This window comes from Takifugu rubripes, chromosome 1 (assembly GCF_901000725.2).
Source record: "Takifugu rubripes chromosome 1, fTakRub1.2, whole genome shotgun sequence".
Classification (NCBI taxonomy): Eukaryota; Metazoa; Chordata; class Actinopteri; order Tetraodontiformes; family Tetraodontidae; genus Takifugu; species Takifugu rubripes.
The window spans coordinates 15,590,461-15,614,872 of NC_042285.1; the positions used below are offsets into that span (position 1 = coordinate 15,590,461).

Consider the following 24,412-nt stretch of genomic DNA (forward strand, 5'->3'; position numbering starts at 1 on the left):
ATTATACTCTTACACCTTGACCCCTATGGGCTCTGCTACTCCAAGCTTGAATAAAGCCCTTTGAAAAGGAGATATTTTACATTAATAGACAACCATCCAACAAGTTACTTCAAAGCTCCCTCCCCAATCACCTGGTGTCCCGCAGTGAGCTCCGCCCCAAAATGAGCTCCATCTCCTCTTTGATTCCCCCCATCATCTTCATCATTAGATGCTGACACACGAGGCAGGTGGGCAGGCGAGGAGTCGGCCAGGCAGGGAGAGCCGTTAAACGCACAGACGTGCATGAGAAGCTTTTCAAGTGCAGAGAGGCTGACCTTATAGAGTGAGGTCAGTTCCTTAGTACACAGCCTGAGCTTTGACGTCCAAAAGCCTACGGAGTGCTGTGAATATATGTCCCAGCGTGGCCACTGTGTTGTAGACACCACTACAAACTGGAATGTAGAAACTGATGTGTAAAGATCACAGTGGGGCCACCTCCCTGTCCAGAATCAGATCACTGATGCTTAAGTCCGGCCTGCAGACAGCATCAAACAAGCAGATCCAACAGAAATGAGATTTAAACCAGCCCCCTTTGCACACACATTTATGGACCAAATTAATGTCTTGTTTTATTCAAACATACCGATGTGTTAATTTTACCTTTCATTGCAAAAATCAAGGTCATTGTCTGTGACTAAATTCAGTAGATTGCGCAATACATGAAAAATCACATGATCAGAAATAGCTCAAAAATATCCGGATCACATCAAAAATGCAACGTTGCCGAACGCTGAGGTTGCAAACGTTACACGTTTACAGAAAGTGATCGGCACATCGCTCGCTTAGAAGTTTAAAATAAAGGATCGCAGTCATGTTTTCATGGAAAATAATGGGCATAGCTCACGGAACAAAGTGAAAAAAACTCTACAGAAATGTGGCAATTTTCTACACAACCAACCACAGTAATGTAGTGGTTTCCATCGGTGGAATGGTGCAGTGCTTTATTCTGAAGGTGTGTGAAAAGATTGGAAAACTATGAGTCACAATGAGCAGAGATCTTTTTCCCCTCGCTCTGCCTTTTAAGAGCTGTCACTCTGTATCCTGCTGTGCAACTCGGGATGAAATTTAAAATAAGCTGTAGACTATATCTCAGAAGAAGGCTGTCTGCCTGAAGTGAAAGCTGCATATGCACTGGTTGGTTCATCTCTCTCTGCCACTACGTGTCTCTGTGCATATCAGTGCCTTGTGCGTACGTGCACGTGTTGGTGGCAGGTCTCAAGCTATCACGGATGGTTTTTGACAAGTGACAAGCCGCGCTGCAGAAAGCTGCTATGAGATGACTGACTAACTCGTGATTTGGTAATGACTGAGTTAGGCCTTCCCTCCTGTCAGCTGGAGACAGTGTTTATCTGTTACCCTGTCAGGGTAGACAAGAAGACATATTAGCAGAAACGAGGAGAGGAGAAGAAAGGAGCAGTTTGTAAATCAAGAAACCCATTTTGTTGGTCATAACTGACAGCTGAGAGTGGAACAAAACCAGATATTATACACAATTTATTCAATTTAATTAGCCATGAAAAGAACCTAATTACAGCTCTCTAGCTCTTTGGTTACAGTTCATTACAAGCTGCAGTGCAATTTTTTTTTCTTTTTTGATTTCACCATTTATTTATTTATTTGTAAATTAATTCCCAGGGCTATGTGCCTATCTTGTCGGGGGAAGAAAAATTAAAGCTCAACATTAAATATCTTTTTTTGCTAGATATCTATTCTCTCTCTAATTAAAATTACATAGAGAGTTTGTGTTTTCTGATAATTATGCATCAGCTCCTAATGATCAATTTGCAACTCCCAGTACAGCTGTCTCCAGCAATTGTCATTTCACATTACTCACAGCATCAAACAAATGATGTTTGATTTGATGTAGCTCCATTTCTATTAGCTCCATTTTAAGCTAATGAACATTTTCAATACTGCAGTTATTATAGCAAATACAGGGCCCTAGGGGTTAAATATATTACTTTATTATGCAGAAGTAAAGCTTGTATTGGCTTCAACAGTATCTTTAAATCATGAGACCGATATCAGGTGTTTCAAATTCTCAGCACATCAACGGCAGCGTCCAACTAAATTAAGTTTGCCATGCTACTCCATGTGATGTGGCAATGGAAGCAACTGTGACCCGTAGCTTTTGAGTCCCAAGGGTGACCAAAGAATGTGCATGAGGGAAAAGAAAACAATGAGGGATTGAGAACAAAACCAAAAAAAAAAAAAAAAAAACCTAAAATTGCAATAAAATAAAAATGCAGTTTTATGGTGGTATGCTCCATGTACCTTGCTTCTGTTAAGGAATGTTCCTTTCAGTTCTTTAAGCAGAACTAAGTGTAACTTTATATAATCATTGTGTAATGAACCATAAATAAATGTTCAAAATATAAAGTCTTTTCAGGCTGATATTTTAGACTTTGTGTCAGTACAGTTAGAAAAAGGGGGTGATATAATAACAAGCACAGTGAAATCTAGTAAAAGCTAAAAAAAAGAAAAGAAGCTAAGGAAAGATCATCTGAAGATGTATTGTTTATGTTGGAGTCCTGCAAGCATCTGATGAATTCTCAAAGTTCTTCTTAAACTCTGATTTTTAACATTTATCTAGGTACCAGACAAGCTACATGGAATGATTAATTGCAATTAATAATAATCCTTAAGGATAATAGAGGTAAAGCATTCACTCCATATGCATCAACATCTGCTCTGTTCCGCATTTCTGTCATCACTCCTGCAAATGGGCTCTCTATCCAAATGCTGTGCAGACCATGCAGCACAGAGCAGTGTAGCAGGGCAGCAGCAGCAGTTGTGCCAGTAAAAACACAGGGGTGAAATCGGATAATGAATGAAGGAGAAAGGGCCTCTCATTTCTCCATATTTCAGCATTTTCTGATTCTCTAGTTGGGCCTACACCTCATGCTTTCACACAGGAAATCTTAAACTGCTGTGTATCATTGAAAAGATATTTAAAAACCCAAACCAAAAACTGCAGCACACTGACACTAGGACTAAAAATTGTATCTAAAAATAGAAACCTATTAGGCTACTCTGTGCAAATAATGTACTATATTCACAACACTGTTGCTGTCCTATATCTGCCACGTTATATTTGGCTTTGATTTCCTCCCAAATCAGTACAGGACACATGGCAGGACACACGCACTTGAGCTTAGGTTTGGAATGAATGTCTTTCTGAGACTATTTTCTGGATTAGCAGCTCAAATCCCATTTGTGAACCTTGGCAGCAGGAATTGGAGTTTCTCAAGTCTCTCGAGTCCACTACGGTGTTGAGTGCGCATGTGTAAAAACGCAAGCACACAGGATCTTCACACACAAGAATGTAAATGCACACAAAATACAAATTTTTAGTATTCATAACTCAACCGGCTCAACATTTTCCCCAGGTCAAGGTTTTAAGGTTTCAATCATTTGAACCAGCATAGAAAGAAATGATCATTCAGCATCAGACCAGAAGCCAGACGCTGATTGTACTACAACCAAAAAGGGCATCATAATAATTTAATCCTCTGTCAACATCTCACCCCCTCCACAAATATATGATTCCAGACTTTAGAGAAATGATTGGCTGATAAACAACTCACACAGATGGCGTGGTGGTGCAGGGTTTAGCACAGCACACCTGAGAGCAGGAAAGGGTGGGGCACCATGTCTGATTCTATTCTCTGTGTAGTTTAGCATCCTCCTGCGTGTGGATGGATGGATGGATGGATGGATGGATGGATGGATGGATGGATGGATGGATGGATGGATGGATGGATGGATGGATGGACGGATGGATGGATGGATTGGTTAATGGATGGATGGATGGATTGGTTAATGGATGGATGGATGGATGGATGGATGATAGATTGGTGGATGGATGGATGGATGGATGGATGGATGGATGGATGGATGGATGGATGGATGGATGGATGGATGGATGGATGGATGGATTGGTTAATTGATGTGTGGATGGATGAATGGATGCGTGGATGGATGGATGGATGGATGATGGATGGATGGATGGATGGATGGATGGTTGGATGGATGGATGGATGGATGGATGGATGGATGGATGGATGGATGGATGGATGGATGACTAACACTGGCCAGTGGGCCTGTCTATGTGAAATGGTCAAGCCAGGTTAAAGATGCAATTCATACATAATACATGAAACATTTGCATAAGATTGTCTACAGGGAACATGCACAGTTCAGTCAAACACACCAAGAAACTCTCATATTCTCTATTCAGTTTAGACTATAAGAGAAAACTACATGAGGCAGGAGGAGAACCTGCACACTTAACACAAACTCTTGTCTATACCCAACTAACCTGCGCAAAGATGGAGGGAATATTATATCAAAGAAAACAAATACTGTTCATTGTCAATTAATCTAAGATATTCTGCCTATTAGTCCCAAAGTGTTTCGTCTTTGATTAGTCTTATCATAGTACCTGTGAAAAACAAATGCATTGATATGATTTGCCCAATGAAAGCTAAGCATCTGGAAGTGGTTTATGGATTTAGAGATTCCACCCTCATTTTTTGGGGAACTATGTTGTACTTTTAAGCACCAACTGAGTACAACATGTCTGTCCGTGAGCCACTATGGATGTACTACTGTAGGTGCTGGTGTATGTATGACTGTGTTCTGCACGTCTTTTCTACTTTGTGTGCGTTTGCGGGCACGTGCTGGTGCGTGAGGAGTGCTCCCCACAGTGTCGGCTGCAGCACCATGCCATCTGGAGAGGAAATCGAGTGTGAAGTACAGTATAGTTTGGGACCAAGCTCCGTGGCAGTGGCTCAGCAGTTAGTTCATTAGTTCCAAACTTCCAGGGATTAGGAGAGAGTCTCTGCGGCAGGGAGGCAGGGGGGAGTCAGGGAGGTTGGATGGACCCATGTGGGGAGAAAGAAGGAGAGAGAGAGAGACCAGGAGGGATATGGCCCATAGGGCACTGAGTAAGATAGAGAGCGAACATGAGAGAGACAGATAAACAATCTTAACCCTGCAGACCCTGGTGAGGGGAGATGTGTGAGAGAGGCAGGGACAATGAAAGAAGCACGTAGAGAGGAAAAGAGGACAGGTGTAGCCGTCGGTTCCGCTCCAGGGTTTCAACCTGCCCTCCCTCTTCCTCCACCCCACTGATCATACAGATATGATGATATGTGTAAGAGTGTTAGAGCAGTCAGCCTTGTCTTCCCTCCCCTCTCCTCCTCCACCTCCTTCTGCTCTCCCTTCTGGGTTTATGGTGACAGTTAGCGAGCTCTGGGTGGGTTATACCCTTTACTCCATTTACCTTATTACCCTGTCTCTTTAGGAACCAGCATTTACCATTAAGAAGGAGCGTGGACGTTTTTAAAGCAGCGGGCAAATGAATTAAGCACATATGGACTTTAATTTTCATGGAGGTCAAATGACCTTTATGACATACTTTTTTCATGAATATTGTTTAAAGGTGAAGGAGACAGGTAATGAAAGAATATATAAATGAACAATGTGGGCACTGGCTTAAAGTCTCCATAAACTCTGTGAGCACCCTACTGTACACATTTTGCATGCCCTTAAGTGGACTTCACAATGACATTTTCCAAGGTCTTCACTTCTTTGAGTGCATTGTGGAGGAAGACTATGGTGTAGCAGCATGAAAATCCCCATTGTGTTAAACTGTGACAGTATATCTTTGGATGACAGGTTGTTGAACAATAATAGCATATAACAGATCCTGAGTAGGAGAGAGCATGACAGAGTTTGATGATTAAATCAACAAGATGGTAGAAGGGGTTGCTCCTACCATTTTTCTTTAATCTTTATTTGGCAGTATTTGTGGAACCCAGGGGGAGAAAAACAGAGTTGCAGAAAGAACACAAAGAGTGCCTCATTGCTGTACATATTTCTAACAAAAGTGTGACCGATGCTGAAATCAAATCACGCCTACAGCTAAGTAAATAATGCCTTTGTAACACTCAGTTTTGCAATGTGACATTAGTATTTTTGTTACAGTTGATATGAGACTATCACTGAGCCTACTTTGCTCATATATATTTATTGTGATTTAAAACAGATTCAAAGCTGTTAATTTTAGTTATTTTAAGTCTTTTTTTAAGTTTAATGTTTAATTTGTTCAATTAGAGGGTCTCACATATCTTCAATTTACAGATATGAATGCATGCATACTTCATGTTCAAGCTTGAGGATTAAAGAGACTGAGAGAGAATTCCCACAAGAAATAGGACGATCAGTTCAGCTTATGGCAAAATAAATCCTGCAAAAATAAGTGACTAGAAAATAAAAAAAAATCAATCAATTGTGCTTTCTTGGTAATAAGTGAGAGAAAGCCAACACAATGCCACCACCTCTCCACCCCCACCTCTCCAGTGGCCACAAAGGAAAAAAGGCAGCAAAACCTAGTGTTAGAAGTTTTTTTTTTCGATTCAGTTAACACTACATGCAAACATGGCTGAAAAACTTACATTATAGGATCCATATCCTCTCAGATAGAAAGAGTGTGGAAGCCTGCCTTGGTTCTATATTCTTTACCACAGAGTGCTGTGGCACATTATAAGGGCAAACGGGATGACTGGGTGTACAACTACAATAAAACTCCACTTTTCACTCTTGATACTGAAGTTATCTGTCACAGATTGGGAAAATGGATGCCAAATTGTCAACATATTACTCACCTAAATAATTGCTGTTAGTGAAAAAGGCTTCTTTGGAACATTAAAAAAAAATCCCCAACTTTTTTTAATGTATGGGTTAGTGAGACATGTATGTAGGGATGCTGTCCTCAGATAGAGACATGGACCTGTCTCATGCTGACACCTCAGGATCTGAGACCTCCTCAAGCCTGAATGGCTACTTTAGTGCTGCATTCCTCTCCACATTTCTGCACTTCCACATAATAAAGACAAGCTCTGACATCCACCAAATCTACCACAGGGTAACAGTTTTAGCCTGTCAGTCACACGGGTCGTCATCTTATTGTCTTTGTCTTCTACAGGAACAGCCTCGAGCCATATCAATCATCTTTATTATCATGACTTAAAAACCTTTGTTAACTTTTTACCCAGGCCCCTTCTTTATCCCGCTCTCCAACCACAATTTCATGGGCAGTTCAGCAGAGCCAATGGGGAGGTTGCGTGGGCGGGAGGAGAATGCTTTTAACCTGCTGCATCTGGTGCTTTCCCGCTGCTTACCCAGTGGGATATGGTCACCTTGTTTTAAAGGACTCTGAAGGGGGGAACCACGGCCTTTATTCCATCATAATAGATTGAAATGTGCTTGTTTCAAGCATCTCCCTTAGGTAGTTTTCCTTTAAGTGATTAGGAGCGAGCACCTGTCTGAAAGGAGGTCAAATTAAAATCATTCAGAATCTCACAGCTGTGTGCCAGTTTGGTCACTGCCTGTTCCATTCACACGAGGCGGCACTTCATTCATCACATGTGTATTTATACCTTTTTGTTGAGGGCTACACCATCTTCACAATCCAAGACAGCGCAGTCTACATCCAGGGAAGCTAGTTTCCTCAATTTTCGCTCATCATTACCAGGGCAGTAGAGAACTGCCCTGCGGGGTATGTAGCGCGGTGAGGGGCCTGCAGAATGATGGTGATGACGCCATGCTTCAGTACACAACTGCCAGCATGTGGGCAAGGGGGAGCCACTCTTCCTGCCAAGTGCCAAAAGAAAAAAAAAGATTACATTATATTGCAGATAGATAGATAGAAGGATAGATAGAAGGATAGATAGATAGATAGATAGATAGATAGATAGATAGATAGATAGATAGATAGATAGATAGATAGATAGATAGATAGATAGATGATTTTACATAAACATATGTAGTTGCTGTGTACACTATCCACAAAAACACACACACACTCTTTCTCACACACACACACACACACACACACGCACACACACACACACACACACACAGCATCAATTCACAGCTAAGGGCACTGAATAACTCTTGGTTGATTTTCTATTCATTTTCACAAAAGTTTTTATGTTAGACATATGCATTAAGTCACATCAATGATGTTTTGGAAACTTTTTAGTCACTTTTGAGACATGAAGAAAAAGTGTATTAGTCAGGAAAAGATGTTGACTTGTGTCTTAGCTCTCCCTGTTAAGAGCAAATTCACCCAAACATCAAGCCAGTCATATGCTAATGTTCACACACTGTTGAATCCCAAAGCAGAAAGGGAACGGGTCAAAATGGCAGCTGTAGGTTGAGCAAAGCCATGGGAATGTACACATCTGTAATTGTTTATGTTTTTGAGTGTTCCATGCGTGCCTGCCAGAAAAATGATCAGATTATTTATCAAAGGATGAAAACTACTAGTTCAAAAATGTTAAAAGTTAAAGGGCAAGACAGGATCAGTCCATTCTGTCCCCAATCCCTATGGCCAAATATTAAAAAACAAACACACAATCTGCATATTTTAAAGGGACATGTATTATAATAGCTGAAAGGAGGCTATCAGTTACAAGAAGGCAACTAAAATTGAGAACTTCCTTGATAATAATGTGACATTCCTCCTCTGTTTTTTATTCCATATTTTTATTCCTTTTGGACCGTGAGGATGCGATTCCACAAGGGACTCTGGTCACGCTTGCAAAACCGGAGCATCTAAGGGTGAGGCAGCAGCCTGGGGGATTTGGGGCCACTTCTTCCGAATCTTATGGTTAAAATATTTTTTGGACAAGATATCATGGGAATTATGAATCAAACATTTCTATTTCATGATGTTCTTGTCACAGACAAGTAATGCCCATGTCAATATTCTGTGTAATATGCAAATACAAAATACAGTGGTTTGGCATTTTGTTAAGCAGAACTGCTCCTGCAATGTAATTGAAAGTGAAAAACTAATCCCTAAATCCACTTCAACTTCAATGTCAAATTTTGACATGAGAGGTGAAAGAACTTGTGCGTTTGTGTTCCACCCCTTGTATCGTTATTAAACATGAAAGGTTAAGATGATATAGGGCTGCACAACTAAATTAGCAGCTATAAAGTGGTGGGCCCTGGCCACAGTGACTACATTTACTGCTCTGAGATCGGAGGTGGTGCATGTTTGTGGGTTTATATGGCTCTGGATGGGGATGGTTCTCATTAGCTGAGAGACAGAAGTAGACACGGGCCCAATGGCACCACAGAGCTGTTGGGAAGAAAGAGAGGGCCAGATTTCTGCATTGAAGCAGTGAGCCATACCATATTTTCATTTACATAGAATAGAATCTGAATAACTGTGTAAATTCTCAGTCATCCAGGTCATTGTATCCAAGGTAGTTTTCTCTGTCAACTGGACTGGGTTTCTTCTCTTGAAGACGTTTCGCCTTCTATCCAGAAGGCTTCTTCAGTTCTGAAATCGCTGGGGAGAGAGCTTGAGAAGCTCTCAAGCTCTGAACTGAAGAAGCCTTCTGGATAGAAGGCGAAACGTCTTCAAGAGAAGAAACCCAGTCCAGTTGACAGAGAAAACTACCTTGGAATCTGAATAACGTTCTCCTGTACAAAACTGCCTGTATATGAATACACACTTGACTTCTGAGGTCTTCCAATTCGCCTTGACTGAAGTCCACCAGTGAAGTATTGAATTTTTTGGGCACAAGATGGAAAGACACATACCTATCTAAGGTCCCACTGTGGACAATATCAAAACTTTATGTCAGTGTAATGATGGACAAAGCGATCTTCAGTAAAATATATAAGAACACCTGGAGTTTATGAAAAAAAAGCTCACACGAGAATCTCACACATGGAGAAAAATGATTCTCTGAACTGATGAAACCAAAAGAGAACTTTGTAGCCTTAATTATGAGCCTCATATTCAGAGGAAACCAGACAACATTCATCACCTGTTCAGCCCCATCACGCCAGTGCAACGTGGTGGTGGCAGGAGCATGCTGTGGGGTGTTTTCAGCAGCTGGGATGGGGGAGGCTTGTCAGGGTCTCGAAAAAGCTGAATGGAGCAAAGCGTTTAGTAAAAACCTCATCCAGAGATCTCAGGACGTGGCTGAATATTCAGCTACCAACAAGACCTGGACTCTAAACAGGCAAACATGACAAGATTTGAGGCTGTACATTTTGTCACGTGCGTCAAGTACTGAGTTGAGGGTCAAAATACGTGTTAATGTTTTTTTTTTTCTTAAAGCAGCAAAATAAATAAATAAAAATAGATACAGGATACACTGATACTGTAGTTGGTTTACACTGTATCACAATATGTTGTTATTCCCAGGCTCTGGCAGTAGAAAGAGAGTAAATTAACCATATAAAGGGGACATGCGAGCTTTTACACAATGTGAGTTGATATTTTACTGCGTGTTATTTATCATGGGTAGTTTGTAGTAATTGTTCTATAAAAATGACATGATCAGGACTGTTTACAGCAAGTCCCCTGGCCTCCACCTGGCAGCAAATGAGCCTAATCAGATGGTAATATTCATCCGAACACATGAATTACTGCAGATAACAAGAAGCTCACTGCAGAACAGACCCTGATGACAGACTGACAACAAATATGTAGATTTCTACAATTACCCCCAGCTTAGTGGTGATTGCAGAAGCTGTGTGTAAAATGCAGAAAATTAAAAATCTGTATTTCCGCTCAACAATAATCAGCTACTTCTTAATATGCAAACTATATTCTGAGGTCTGCAGTGCTTCAGACACGTTAAATTTGATGACAATAAAAGTAATAAGTGAGACAATTGATCTCCTTAAAGCACAAGTATGCACTCCATTTGCAAAAAGCGGTCTGTTTTGAATGGGTGTGTGTCACAATTTCTCAATTAAAGTTAAAAATGAAGGGACTGGAGCGTCGAAAACTTTATCAAAATATGCCACAAGACACAAATGAAGCAATTTAAGTGAGGACTCAGGTGTCTCCTCTTCATGGCAGTGATTACGACATCATTTACCCATATGAAATCATCACTGGACCCACATATTCCTCGTGTTCCAGTGCCAGTGTACCTGAACATTAACAATACCCCTGTCTCGCCTCCCCTTCTTGTCTTTTTCACCCCTTTCTGGTCTCATTACTTTGGGTTTTATGCCCTAATCTACACAATGAGGACGAAGTCATGGTGGTTATCTTCAGCAGCCAATGCCTGCCTACCTGTAATCCTTCCCAAAGTCCCTGGCTTTCTCACAGCTCACAAATCGGCACACAATGCTTTCATGCAAGGCCTCTGCCGTAATGCTCAAAGACGACAGCAGATTTTTTTCTTTTCTCATCCCTTCACATCAAATCCCACCCTTCCTCTGAAAAACAGGGACGTCTTGATCTAAGTCTCAGGACAAGGAAATGTTAGAATATAAAGGACACAAGAGATAAATGTAAGTTTCTCCAGATACCTCAGCACCTCTGTTACATAAACGGAAGTAAAGTAAAACTCCTGCTGCACTGACACTGTTATATATATGAGCAGAATGATACGGTTGGTTATAAATGACACTTAAAAAAATCAATGAATTTATCATTAAAAGTTAATTGAGAAAGAGCTCAAAAAGGTCAAGCCAGTTGCTCCATTTGAGGAGGGCATAAAGGGGTTAGGTTTTAACTTAGCATTTTTATTGACTCTGCCAAAACAAAATGAGTGGGCTCTGTAGGATTGTGCACTCTGCATTGGCCATTCAGGCCTTCAGAGCCCCATTGTAGTACTTTGAAGAGAATGAAAGGAAACCCCACTGGTGGAAATGCACTGGAACAGCCCCACAACAGGCCACAACTGTTCCCTTATGCATGAAAGGCAGAGACATAAAAGACAAGATGGACTTCTGAGGTAGGGCCAAAAACAAAGGCAACAAAAGTGCTGATCATGAGGGGATGACACAACTCGTCTCAGCAGAAGGAGCAGGGAGAAAAGGGGAAGGGGACAATGGCACTCCCGGCCAAATGACATGTTGAAGAATTGAAAAATCCACACAAGAAGTGTCTTCTTAATTCACTAAACCCACACGACTTTAAGGACTGTCGGCTGGCCCCGGTTGCACCGAGGGGGGTGGACTGTAACAGCCTTTGGCTTTTGCTCCCCAACTTTTTGCTGCTGATATTTGGCCGTTTTTGGCAAACAACTTGGCAAGGTCAGAGACAGACTGGGGTGGATGTTTTAGTGTGCACACACCAAACCCAACCCAACCCAAACCAAACCTAATCAAAGCATGCAGGGTTCCGCTCCCGCAGCTTCCGTTTTGATCTGTTGGCTGTCTGCGTGTCTGATCTGTTTCTGTTTGTGTCCCAAACACAATTATGCTACTGCCTAACCTCCATGGAAACAGTTTGATGGACAAAAACATGTTTGCTCTCATTTTAAAAGGATTCTTGTTTTGAGGGACACAGTAATGACTGCTAAATTTTTGGGCCAACATTTCACTAAACATTTGGTTAAAGCAAAAAAGCAACTTCCTCTTGACTTTCACATTGCTGAATAGAATAATAATAAAAGCACACTTACATAAAAGCTACCGCAATGTTTTCCATTTTAAAAAAAAAACATCTATGAAGATAAGCAAATTAGCTTCAACTATCATCCCGCATTTGGAAAGTGACTCTAAATATAAAGAACTTACAGATTCTTAAGGAAGGGTTAAAATATTTGTTGTAAGCCAAATGCTTAACGGTGCACTCCGCAGGTGAATGGCCTCCTCCACAATAGCCTAAGGCTTCTCCCACAAATCTTCACACATACCCACAAGCCTTTTACTGGCCATCACCCAGTCTGATTAATGGATCGATTTGGTAATTGATTAATGGACAAGAGGTGGGAATAAGAACGCAGTTCAAACGTCAATAATGTCAGCCTGACAAAAGGCGGAAGACGTAAAATGTATCAGTGATTGCCTGCAGCCAGACTTCAACCCATCAAAGCTGAGGCTGGGCTAACATAAAGGCCTCAGCCCATTCTCTCGCAGATCCAGCCCTCCCATCACAACGCTCCTTTTCTCGTGGTAATGCCGTTTGTTAAAGTGACAGGAACCATTTTGAGAGCTGCTTGTCCACTCACCTTCATAAAACAAGCCATAAAGCAGCAAATAACAGGCTTATATGGCTTCATTATGCTGGATGCTCTGCTATGCAGGATCACAGACCTAGGCTGAAGGGTTGGGGTGTGTTGTGGGAGTGGAAGGGCAGAGAAAATGTTGGCAGGACACGGTTCTTGGGAGATTTGTTGTCCCAACGGTTGTCATCATGTCCATGTTTGGTTAGGACAGAGGGTCACTTGAACCTTACCCCTGAATCAAAGAGAAAGCTCCCACTCTAAAGCCCCTTTCACATTGGCTAAAAATTGGCACGCAGTGTGAACGGCAGACCCCGGGCGCACCTGCCAATTTCCACGGTGAGTGTAAGTTTAATTCAACAAAGATGCGTCTGTCCGTATATTATGAGCAGCTGCTAGAAAGCATAGTCTGCGTTGTTTTTGTTGAACGTAACTGTTTGTCATCCTCATTATCAACCCACTCTCAATTGTGTTCCAAACAGGCTCTTATCTCTAAAGGCTTTGAGACAGAGATACAAGCAGCATCAACACTGTGATCATTGTATAGTTAATTGTCACCTCCATCAACATTAGCACTCTCGAACATGTTACCCAGGGGTGAGCGGGAGGGGGTTGATGCTTGTTCTCCAGTGTCAGGATTGCATTGCTTTGGTAAAACAGGCAGGGGACAGGTTGGAGGCTTTCTCTACAATTCATGACGTTGACTTTGTCTTAAGTGGCAGCAGTGGTAGAGAAAAGAAAGAAAGAAGCCCAGTTAAGATTCAGTAAAGTTTACTCTTGACATTTACCATGTGACTATTTTATTGCTTTAATCTATCCCCACATTTTAAAAAAGACCCACAATGACTTGCACATAATTCCCAAATACAAAGAAGATTGGGAAACGTTCAGCGTCATTACAGCAACAACATGATATCTAGTCCACTAAACACATCCGCCCTTACAAACTGGAAGGACTGCCACCTGGAATCCTCCGATCACCGGAGCAATCTGACATTCTAGAGCCTAAATGCTTTAGTGCTGGCAAGGTGGATGCTCTTTCCAACTCAGCTAGCATATTTACATAATCCTTCATGATCCGAATGCATTAATAATGTTAGTTCTGCAAGATAGAACATGTCTCACTGCTCACATTATAAAAAAAATTGCCGATATGATGCTACAAAAGGCCGAGGCAGCATTTAACAGCAGAATTTAAACAATTTGACGTCTCTTCACTTTTTCATTATAAAATTGGATGAAAACCTGGTTGACTTTAAACTATCCTGTAGTCGAGAAAAAAAAAAAAAAAGCAGGATGAAGGAACGCCGAAGCTTTCAATAAAGCAGTCTAAAAAAGTCTAAAAGAAGCAACAGGAAGGACAAGTAATTAAAATATATAATAACTATCATGAGATAATGTGATTTGCTCTGATAGGTCTAAAATGTGTACAACTGGAACAGTTGATCAGATGGTACATCAGACTATTAGATATTTGGCCTAAGATTTGATATGTACTCTGTCTGATCTCTAGCCCCCACCCATCCACCCGCCTGGGTCCAGACACAAACACACCCCTTTACCCCTCCTCAGACTAAAGAAAGAAGTCTGACAGATGGGTGTACTGGAAAGATCCACTCAGGAGACCAAAACATTCTAAGGCGATGACTGTCTGAGGTTTGGATTTGGACGAAAACGACAACCGGTAATAAACAGGGCAGAGAAAGATGGGCATCTGTGACATTTGTCTTATTTCTTCTCTTGTGGGACATTATGTGTGATGAGTAAGTGTACAGTCTTTTGGATCATATTACATTAGATTAATGAAGTCCCCCTACTGTGCATGCAAACACACACACATACACACACCCTTCCTCCCGTGGATAGTCGCAGCATTGGCTCCATGTAAGTAGCCTGTGCCCCCAAGTGGCAGAAACAGATAACTGCACCTGTTATAAAATGAAAAAACCACTGCCTTGGAGAAACCTGAAAAAAACATACAATTTGAAATAAGTTTTGAAATTTCTGGCCACTTTGATTTGTAGTTTATAGTGAAATTGAGAAAATGCAAACAAGGAACTAATTAAGTTTCTGTTAAGTCAAATTCCTTAGTTTAAGAAAACACAGTTCACTGCTTTGAGAGTTTAACATTAATGTAGTCAAGCAATTCTCTTCTCCAGGGAAACACTCATCATCCTTTACCAATAGAATTATTATTAATAATAGTATAGCATTCCCTTTGGTGAGACTATAAAACAGGAATTTTAATAAGCACAATATTCTACATTGTTATAATGATGGACACTCCATTATTCTCAACAACAGGGATGCTTTTTGCCCTCAACTTCTGCCAAGCCCCAAGCTCTTAATTAAGACTGGCTTAGGCCTGATTGATCCTGACACACCAGGAAGTTTCTTGAAAATCTGACTGCCAAACCATGGAAGTATTATATAGGCCACATCCCCCTTCCCTTAACAGCACATGACCCCTCCCTGCACCCAACATTAAAGAGATTGTATGGCTCTCTAGCTGCTCCATGAGGACTTACATGGCACGTTGTCCAAACAAAGCTGTATAAAAATATAATGTACATGTATATCATAGACCAGATGAGTCAGTTTAATGTACTTCATTACATTCCTGGTTACTGAAAGGTAAAGTTTTAATTGTGCTATGGTCGACAGTCTCATTTCAGCTGAAAGTGCTGATGCAACAATATGGAATACAAACATGGAGCTGTTTTGTGGAAAGAGACAAGGAAAAAAGCAGGACCCTGTTTTGGCCTATTTCTCCATTAAGGGTGTGGTGTGGGTGGGAGTGGGCAATAAACAGTGCCCCTTCCTTCCCTTACTGGGAGGCTCATGGAAACTCGATATTATACCTTTTTTTACTTGTCTGACACAGTCACGGTATTACAACTGAATATCAGTTGCCATTATGAAGATATAGCAATAACTTCATGTTAAGGGAAATACTTGTTGCTTGAATAGGAATAAATTACTGTTAAAGTCCATCTATACAGGCACCATCTTTTCCTACCTGCAAGGGTAAAATATATACTATTTTGGGGGAATTTTTGGATAACATGTTTTTGCCAATATTTTATTTGTTATTGAATGGTAAATGCTAAACATTTCCCCACAGCTACAATGAAAACAGAGTGGGCAGTGTTTCTGTGAGACGGAATTCCATTTATATCACTGTGGCCGAAGGAGCCAAGAAAATCTGGTTTACTCTTACTAACTTTACACAGGACACTGCCCTGAACAGAGAATAGGAGGCAACATCCTCTGCAACGCCACAGACATGCAAAGGTAAGGTCAGCAGTACAGTAACACTGGTCCTTCTCTGGAATTCATATAGCAACAGAGGTAATCAGGTACAGGAAGTCATAAAAAAAGATTCCATTTGGAGTTAGTAAAAAGCTTCCTGTACAGAGGGCAGGGTGGGTGGTGGCAGACTGATGCTGGAAATGTCTGCTGACTGACACAGGTCATGACAGCTGACATGCCTCTTTCAGCTGCACTGTAAGCGCACGCTCAAGCTCGTGTCCAGCGTTTCTGCGCAGTTATGGAAGACTAATTTATGCGCAGTATGATTTCTTTGCTGCAAACACAGAGAAAATTTCAGAATTATGTAGGACAGACCCGTATATAAACAATAGGTGAGTATCAATAGTTGGCTGAAATTTCCTTCCCTCCCCTCTAGCTTTGTCCTCGGCTTGAGATCCTGTAGTAGAGACAAACTTCAAAAGAATGTTATCATTGTGAGGAGAACACAGTAACAGAGACAGGATGCCCAGGCGTACGATATGCTAACACAAGAAAAGTGGAAACAGGCTTTAATGGGGGGGGGGGGGGGGGGGGGGGGGCTGCTGCACAAGTCTGCCAACTGCCAATATTATCATTACCTTATGTCCCATTTTTGGTAGATGGAGATTTTTCAGTAGTTCAGTTTAAGGTTACTGACATATTTACTTATTTTAAAGGAACTATCAAAATCTGCATTTAGGTCCCTCAATCCAGTGCACGTCCTAGAAATGCACTGGGAAAGAATGGAAAAACACTGCACATTTTAAAAATATTTAGATTCCTCTAGAGCCATTATTAGCCATGACATTACAGGTGACACTGGTCTTATTGGTAGCAATAAAGCAGGCCAGAGCAGCCCACAACTACATAAAGGTAAAGGGATTAGTAACGCACAGAGCATCGCTCCAGCTGCGGGGAAAAAATGAAAAGCAGAGATGTAAGATTAGATTTAGAGATATAATATTTAGCAATTCTAAAGATTCTAATAATATTTAGCTGTAACTCTTATTCCTACCGGACTGAGCAGACTCAAAGGTCACCTGCAAAAGACACTCTGATGAGCCTTTCATACATGATGGCCTGTAGTTCATTTTAGTATTCTGAAGGCAACATAGCTGATTGTTGATGCACATTCCCAAATCAGGAAGACCGCTCTATATTTAATTTCCATGTTTCATGTTTTATTCCTTCATCGGTTGCTACGGTTAACTCGGTCTAACACAAGGTCCCCACTTTGACTGTGGCTTCATCCTGTATTTTCCAATTATCACCTTTTAAAGGCCAGCTGGGTGCATTCCAAACCAACGGGGGGCAATTCCATTTGCATTGCTCTGAGACAAAGTCAAGCACAAGTACTTTCATGCTAAAGTTCATAACAGGCAGTGTAATAACATGATAATGCAGCTAAAATGTTTGAATACCTTCAGACAGACATGACAGTCTACTAAGAAATGATCTGCCAAGTGTAATACCGTTAAATGATTAAAAGAAAGAAAACTGACGTAGACTAACAAGTCTTCTTTAAAATCACAGCCCAACTCAAACTTTCTAAATACATACAAATCAATGAAGCTCTCCTGTGAGTGTTCAGCTTGTTTACAGCCACAGTTCGTTATGATAATTGTATTCTTATTTTTCAATGGATTTGATTTTTGAGCAGCTGTAGAAAAACATATATATTCCGGTCATTTTATTTACCCATTAAACTTCCCTGCAATTAAGCAGCTCTCCACTCTGAAATGGCCATATCTGCATGTGTTGCTAATAGAAGCAGGGGGAAAGTAACTGTTCCATTTGCTTTGCTCATTAATGAAGACTGCCATCTCTACCTGCCTTTAGGCTTTCTTTCTTAATTCTGCGGTTGTTCACTGGTGTAAACCCATGTTTGATTTTCCTCTCCGTCTCTAACCGCATATAGCAGCATTTAGCTGTGAATTAATTTTCATGTTTGGATATACCCTGCTGAGGTGTGATGGCGGTGCTGCATAATCAAAATCTGAAACACTACATATGGGCAGATAGGCCTTGTGGCTATTTTCACGGTGCAGATCTGTAGCTAGGAGGAGCAAGCTGAAAACACAAAGCTGGGTCAATGGGATACACACAAAAAGGAAGTCAGCAATGGGACAAAGGAGCATTTAACACAAAAGAATAAATCTATTGTCTTTTAAAAGGAATACAAAGCAATAGATAACTTCTGCAGTGGGGTGTGCAGCTGCGGGTTTGCGTTTGTGATAATGTGCATGCCTCTGGCCTTGGGACAAGACATGCACCCGCAACCACAGCTCAAACACCAGCAGCCCTTAACACAGTGTGTCTAATGCTCCTATTTAGTGTTTGGGGTGCAGTGGCGCGTGGCCTGAGGTTTTTGGGAGGGGAGCACGGATAGCACCTAGTATGACAGCTGTGCCCCAAGCAGAAGACAAAAGGCTAAGGAAGTACCGCATCATCGAAGATGGGACTAAAAGCCATGTCAATTTGCTTGTGGTCTTGTCTATACTGCCATCTGAGTGCAGGGTCCACTTTCCATGGTGAATATAACCCATCAGCAAAGCTAAACATAGAGTACCCAACAAAACTAATTTCTTATGGGTAAAGCATGGTGTGACAAGGTTAGATCCAATGCTAATTTGATGCTGACTTGACTGCTAATTGCTAAAACAGATTGTATTCAGAGCAAACAGACCACTTTCATAGGTCTGTACGTCAGCTGGGACATATCAAAGATAAACCTAATACGCTGTCTGTGCACATCAGTATCTATGCTACAGTATCTATGTTTGTCTTATGGGGCCACACAAAATGGAACTGTTGCTCACAATCATGGTGAACACTTGAGGGAGACTGTGGCAAATATTTATATATCTTTTATTTCTATACCCAAGGGTTTCTCCGCTAATTAGGTGGGCTAACAGCCGCAAGAGATAATAATTACTTGTTTGTTGCCACATCGGCCCCGAGGTGATAATGAGTCCTAAGTGAGAATTTTAACTTTGGAATTATCTCTTTATACTGAATATGTGTTCTAATAAATGATAATGCATGCATGTATTTAACAACAGACCTCAAAAAGGAAACATGTAAGAAAAAAAAGAAAAGAGGCTACTAAACAAGGCTAACATTTACAACAAAGAAATTCTTGTGAATTTCCCTCATTTAAAAAAGGACTACTGTTATCTCTTCTGCTAGGCATCTTTCTATTGCAATGAGCAATGTAAACACAGTATAACATGAACAGCATCATGCCTTAGTCCAAAAAAATAAATTTTACACTCTGAAACAACCATTTGGATTACGATTGGATTACAACTGGATTACTGTCTATTTATAAAAGGCACTTCCCACGGGTTTAAAATATACAACCACTAGGTCTAACACCACTATGTATGTGTGTTTGTTTCTTCTTTTACCAAAATTTGACTAAAAGCTATGAAGCCAGCTTCTTAGTCAGTTTTTCCTGCTATTATAATGGTAAACGTGGCCTGTGTTTTAGTTAAAAAGGGCTTAAAACTGGGGGCAGATTATGTACTATGAAGCGATGATGAAGTCTAGTTCCAGTCATTGATAATCCTTTCATATGCATTTCTGTTCATTTGACTTTTTCTAGGACTTTTTTCTTTTAAAACTAAAAATGTAAAAAAAATGTAATTCCTCACCTTTAGTCTTATTTCCAAGGAATTTCCCTGGTACTTTCCCTTTAAGTCTCTCAATGGACTGCAGTAACAAAGCATACGACTGATTTCTTTTATATATATAAAGCATATAAGACAACAGGGTAAATAAATTCTTCATTGGTTTGTATACTTAACTGTAACTTCACATTTATGTACCATCTAGAATGTTGTTGCACAGTTGCAAATGGCCACAGCACAACAAAAAGTAGATTCCAGTGAGAGTAGCTGTGTCCAAGGAGAGCATTAGCACAGGCATTATGTCGTTGCACCAGACAGTTAAACACCCTGGCTGTGGGCCTTGTAGTAAACTCTGATGGGACGGCCTGGTAGAGCCACAGTCTGCAGCCATGTGTCCTGGAGATATGGGTCATTCTAGTCTGCCCTCTCTCTCACCCCAGCACCAGATCCCAAACCCTGATGAGCTTAGCCCATCGGCCGGGCTCTCAGTGGTGCAAAAACACAAACACCGCCAATTACGTAAACGTTAAAGTCGGATCTCCTCACACTTCAGCTTGGAGATCCCTGCGCTGGTTCACAAGCAGGTCAGCCCGACTGGTTCGCCATTCACAACATATGGAGCGCCACTACGAGCTCACACCTTGGGGCCAATACATCGTAACAGGGCAAATCATCCATTTGGAACTGAAGCAAGCGTGACAGCTAGTTTTCTAGATTGACGTGAGAAAAGTGTCAAATGCTTGTTAATATCACAAAATTATAAAGAAAAACAACCCAACATTGAGTTCTGTTGAGTAATGTTTTCATTAGTAAACGTAGCAGTTTAGACACCATTACTCTGGGATAAACCCTGCGAAAAATGGGATTAGGCAGTTTGGAATGTCTCATTCATACACTCATTCAGCAGCAGTCGGGAGAAAATGCCTCCTTAAAGAGAAGGGGGGGGGGGTTTATGTAGCTGAAAGCTTTGATTACTACTAGTCTTAAAACCGCATCCGATGAGTAAAGACATTCACTGGTCCTCCCCCACATTTACTGGGGCAAGTCTCCCTCCTGGCTTCCTGTAAATACATGATGTCACAGACCTTAATAATGCCCAGACGACACTCAGTAAGGTCCTCGTGCAAAATGAACACAAGCTTCGTAAGCAGTGAGCACGCCAACAATCATCTTCCGCTAACTTCACATCTGGAAAAGCCGCCACAATCACTAAAGGTTTTCTCTTCCAAGACCATTTCTCCTTGGAAAAACAAACGACAGCGGCATGACACCGTATGGTTGGAGAATTCAGAGGAGAGAGCTTCGAACCGGGCTTGCCTGTACTTCCCCCCCAGCCCAGACTGGTAGTGACAGTTGTTTCCAGTTGCTATGTATAAAGGGCCTATCATAAAGCCCGACTAGAGGAAACAGGATAAGCGCTTCAGCCAAGGCAGTAAAAATCTCTCTGGGAACTTGAAAGCTGCTCAAATGAAGTCTGTGTCTGCCATCTGGAAACAATAAACAAACAAAACCCAGCAGCCAAACAAACACCACGGAGGGGGCTGAGCGAGAGTTAGTTAGACATCCAGGCAAGGATGTGTGGTGTCAGTGACAGGTATGGGGCCGCACATCCGCAGCCAAACGTGAGATGAGAAGTTGTAGGTGTGTGTGCAACGACATCAGAAATAACAAAGTCTGCAATTAATTCAGACAAGTATACCTTAGTCCAGTTTTCAGTGTGATAATGAGCTCATTTGTCCAATATGGAGGAGAAAATGTGATCATTGACATGGAACATGGATTTATAGACCAATTCATATTGAAATATGTTAAGTATAAAAGTTCACCTTATTCTATCTATCTCCTGTCCATATACGCTGCAGAGCTGATAGGACAGTTATAGCTAGTGAGGAGTACCACAACAAGAATTTAGAATACTTTAATGGCCAAATTAGCTAATCTCAACACAGTGCAGTGACGAGTTCTCAAGACTAACGACAAAGGCAAGCTTATGAGACTGTTGTTTTGTACGACTGATTTATTAGCCAAGTACGGGCGAGATGATAGAGTTGGGGATCTGACTTCAGCTCCAGAATGGTCAGAAAAGCCCGATATTTTCAATAATAACCTCTTCCTCCTCCAGAGTTTGCTACAAGTTAGTAGGTGCCGGTTGCCACGGTTATTAGGAACCTTGTGGAGTTTATTCTCATTCCTGTTTTTAAAAATGTAAATAGTCTAATTTCATCCTCCTCTTGATGATGTATGTAACATAGTGTCAGTCGTACTGCACCATAACTGGGCTGCTTCTCCACTTCCTGCTCAACCCACACTGGTCTAAATGTGGTCTTTGACAAGTGGTGCTATATGTGTTGTATCGTGCACATTCACTGTTATTTCCTGATGCTTTTAGACATTTTAAAACAAAACTGGATAAATCCCTTTAAATGCATTACTGGCCTAAAGCTCATTGCAACACAATGGTAATTGAATGTTTTAGATTTCCTCAAGGGCACACTTCATTTTCAATCAAACTCTTTCACAAAACCATTGCCCTGGTCATTTAAAAATGATTTACGTAATCATCTCAATTTAGTCGGGGTTCCAAGCAGTAGAAAAATAATTAACTGCCCTTGTTTTTACAGGCAGGTGTGCACCGGTCTGTTGTAATGTAAGACACTGACAAACCACAATAAAAAATAAGATGAACTGGAATACAGAAGCTATAATTGAATAGGATCAATTGGGAAAATAGCAAGAATGCTCTGGAGACATTCTCATCAAAGAACAAAGCAACACACAAAAAAGCTGAGGGATACCAAGAGGCCACGAAGATGACTAGTGGATGAAAGCAGGTTTTCTTCATTTGTGGAAAAGTACTAGCTGTTAATACATTTACAATAATAGCTTTCCTTGCACCCACTGGGGTCACTATAGGGGTAAATTCAAAAACCCAGTGAAACACATCCTTTGAAGCCAAAGAAAGCCAAACTTTACAATGTTTGCACAGTGAAGGCTCTGGACAAAATATCCCATATTGCACATCAGTTTGAGTGATATCACTTTCCTGACAATCCATCAATGACAAACTAAGATTATTTAACAAAAATACATGAGAAGGAGACCACAAACAGGTCCTTAAACGGTCCTTACAGAGCACACTGTCAAGCCTGACACCAAGAGGTTGGACCAAGAACTGCACCCCGCTCTCAGAATGGGCCCATGTTCTGTTCAAGTGAATTCTATGAAAGAGACAAAAAGAATGAGGTAGAAAAAGCCACAAAAAAACACGTTAATGGACGTTTGCTTGCACACGCACTCAAACACACACAAACACACACCACTGCTGTACCTAGTTAACAAACGCTGCTATAAAAGCAGGTCTCATACTCATTAGAATGATGTGTATCAGACAGGAAATGCTGCCTAAATGGGTTACACCTCATCACCCTGGAACTAAGTGATCACCATGGCAATGAGCCAACACTGGTGTCATGAGAAAACTGTAACAGTGGCGGACAAACAAAGCAGAGGACAGGTTTCCCTTGACAACCCATCATCTTCATCACTGATTGTTTTTGAGGCGTCTCGGAGTCAATATTCAAAACAACCATTACAGTTTAGTGATGGCGTAGCCGACTTAAAGTCTGGAAGCAATATCCTGCCCACACACAACGGACTGCTACCTAATTAATGCTACACAGGATAAACTCCTCCAGCCCGCCGCGCTTTATTAGAAAATGTTAGTCATACCTACAGTAAATGCTTTTAAAATTCAACATACTGTCTACAAATAGCCATGACAGTGGAAACTGGGTGGTCTCACAGCAGAAGCCTGTCTGTAATATAGGATTTAAAATTTAATAGTCATCTGCCAAACAAACAGATTATGACCAGCTTGAGTAAGTTACACCGGAAAACGCAAAGGCCCTTTTTGAAAAGTGGATTTCATTAGAGATGAACACCATTAGAGAAACACCTTTCGAAAAACAATATCACCAGCAGGCTTCCCAAATGTTTTGGAAGGAGCGATTTTATTATTCCGGTACTTGGACTGAATGACATCACACCACACAAAAGCAAAACACGCTGACTCACTTGCGTCGTCATCTTTTGTGACTTTTCATTCAATCAGACCCCCTTGCTCATTTTCAAACCACACAACAAGTCATTAGCAAAGCACATCCCATGTTTCCAGAACAAAATTCTTTTGTTGTGCTGTCCACATTCCTCACTTGTGTTTACACAGATGCGTATCCACGAGAGCGCCGGGGTCCAAAGAAATCTTACTCTGAAAGCAAAGATGTGTCACTGATCAAAGGCCTCGGGTTCGGAGTGAAGGAACTTGTTTGGGTTACTTTTTTTGGGGGGTAACGTATCCATCTGGTGGCTCCATGGATCCACCTTGATGAGAGCTGGAACAAGTGTAGGCTTCTCTTCTGTCATTTCACACGGCGGCTTCGGCCGTGTTTA

General features: G+C 41.2%; 1 protein-coding gene across 4 annotated transcripts in view; it reads right to left on the minus strand.

Moving 5' to 3' along the window:
- The window catches only part of clybl (citrate lyase beta like), a 39,549-nt gene that overhangs the window by 12,476 nt on the left and 2,661 nt on the right, over positions 1-24,412 (minus strand). For 2 of the 4 annotated variants that reach the window (XR_964783.2, XM_011606925.2), the window contains exons 1-2: positions 9,894-9,922; positions 7,485-7,698 (exon numbers count right to left, since the gene is read on the minus strand). Coding sequence is in view for 2 of the 4 variants with exons in the window: in XM_011606925.2 (XP_011605227.2) it covers positions 7,485-7,698; positions 9,894-9,907 (228 nt within the window). In the remaining 2 variants the exon portion in view is untranslated. Of the gene's footprint in view, positions 1-7,484; positions 7,699-9,893; positions 9,923-23,092; positions 23,178-24,412 lie in introns of those variants that run through there. The other 2 variants (XM_029836501.1, XM_011606932.2) reach the window with 2 other exon arrangements.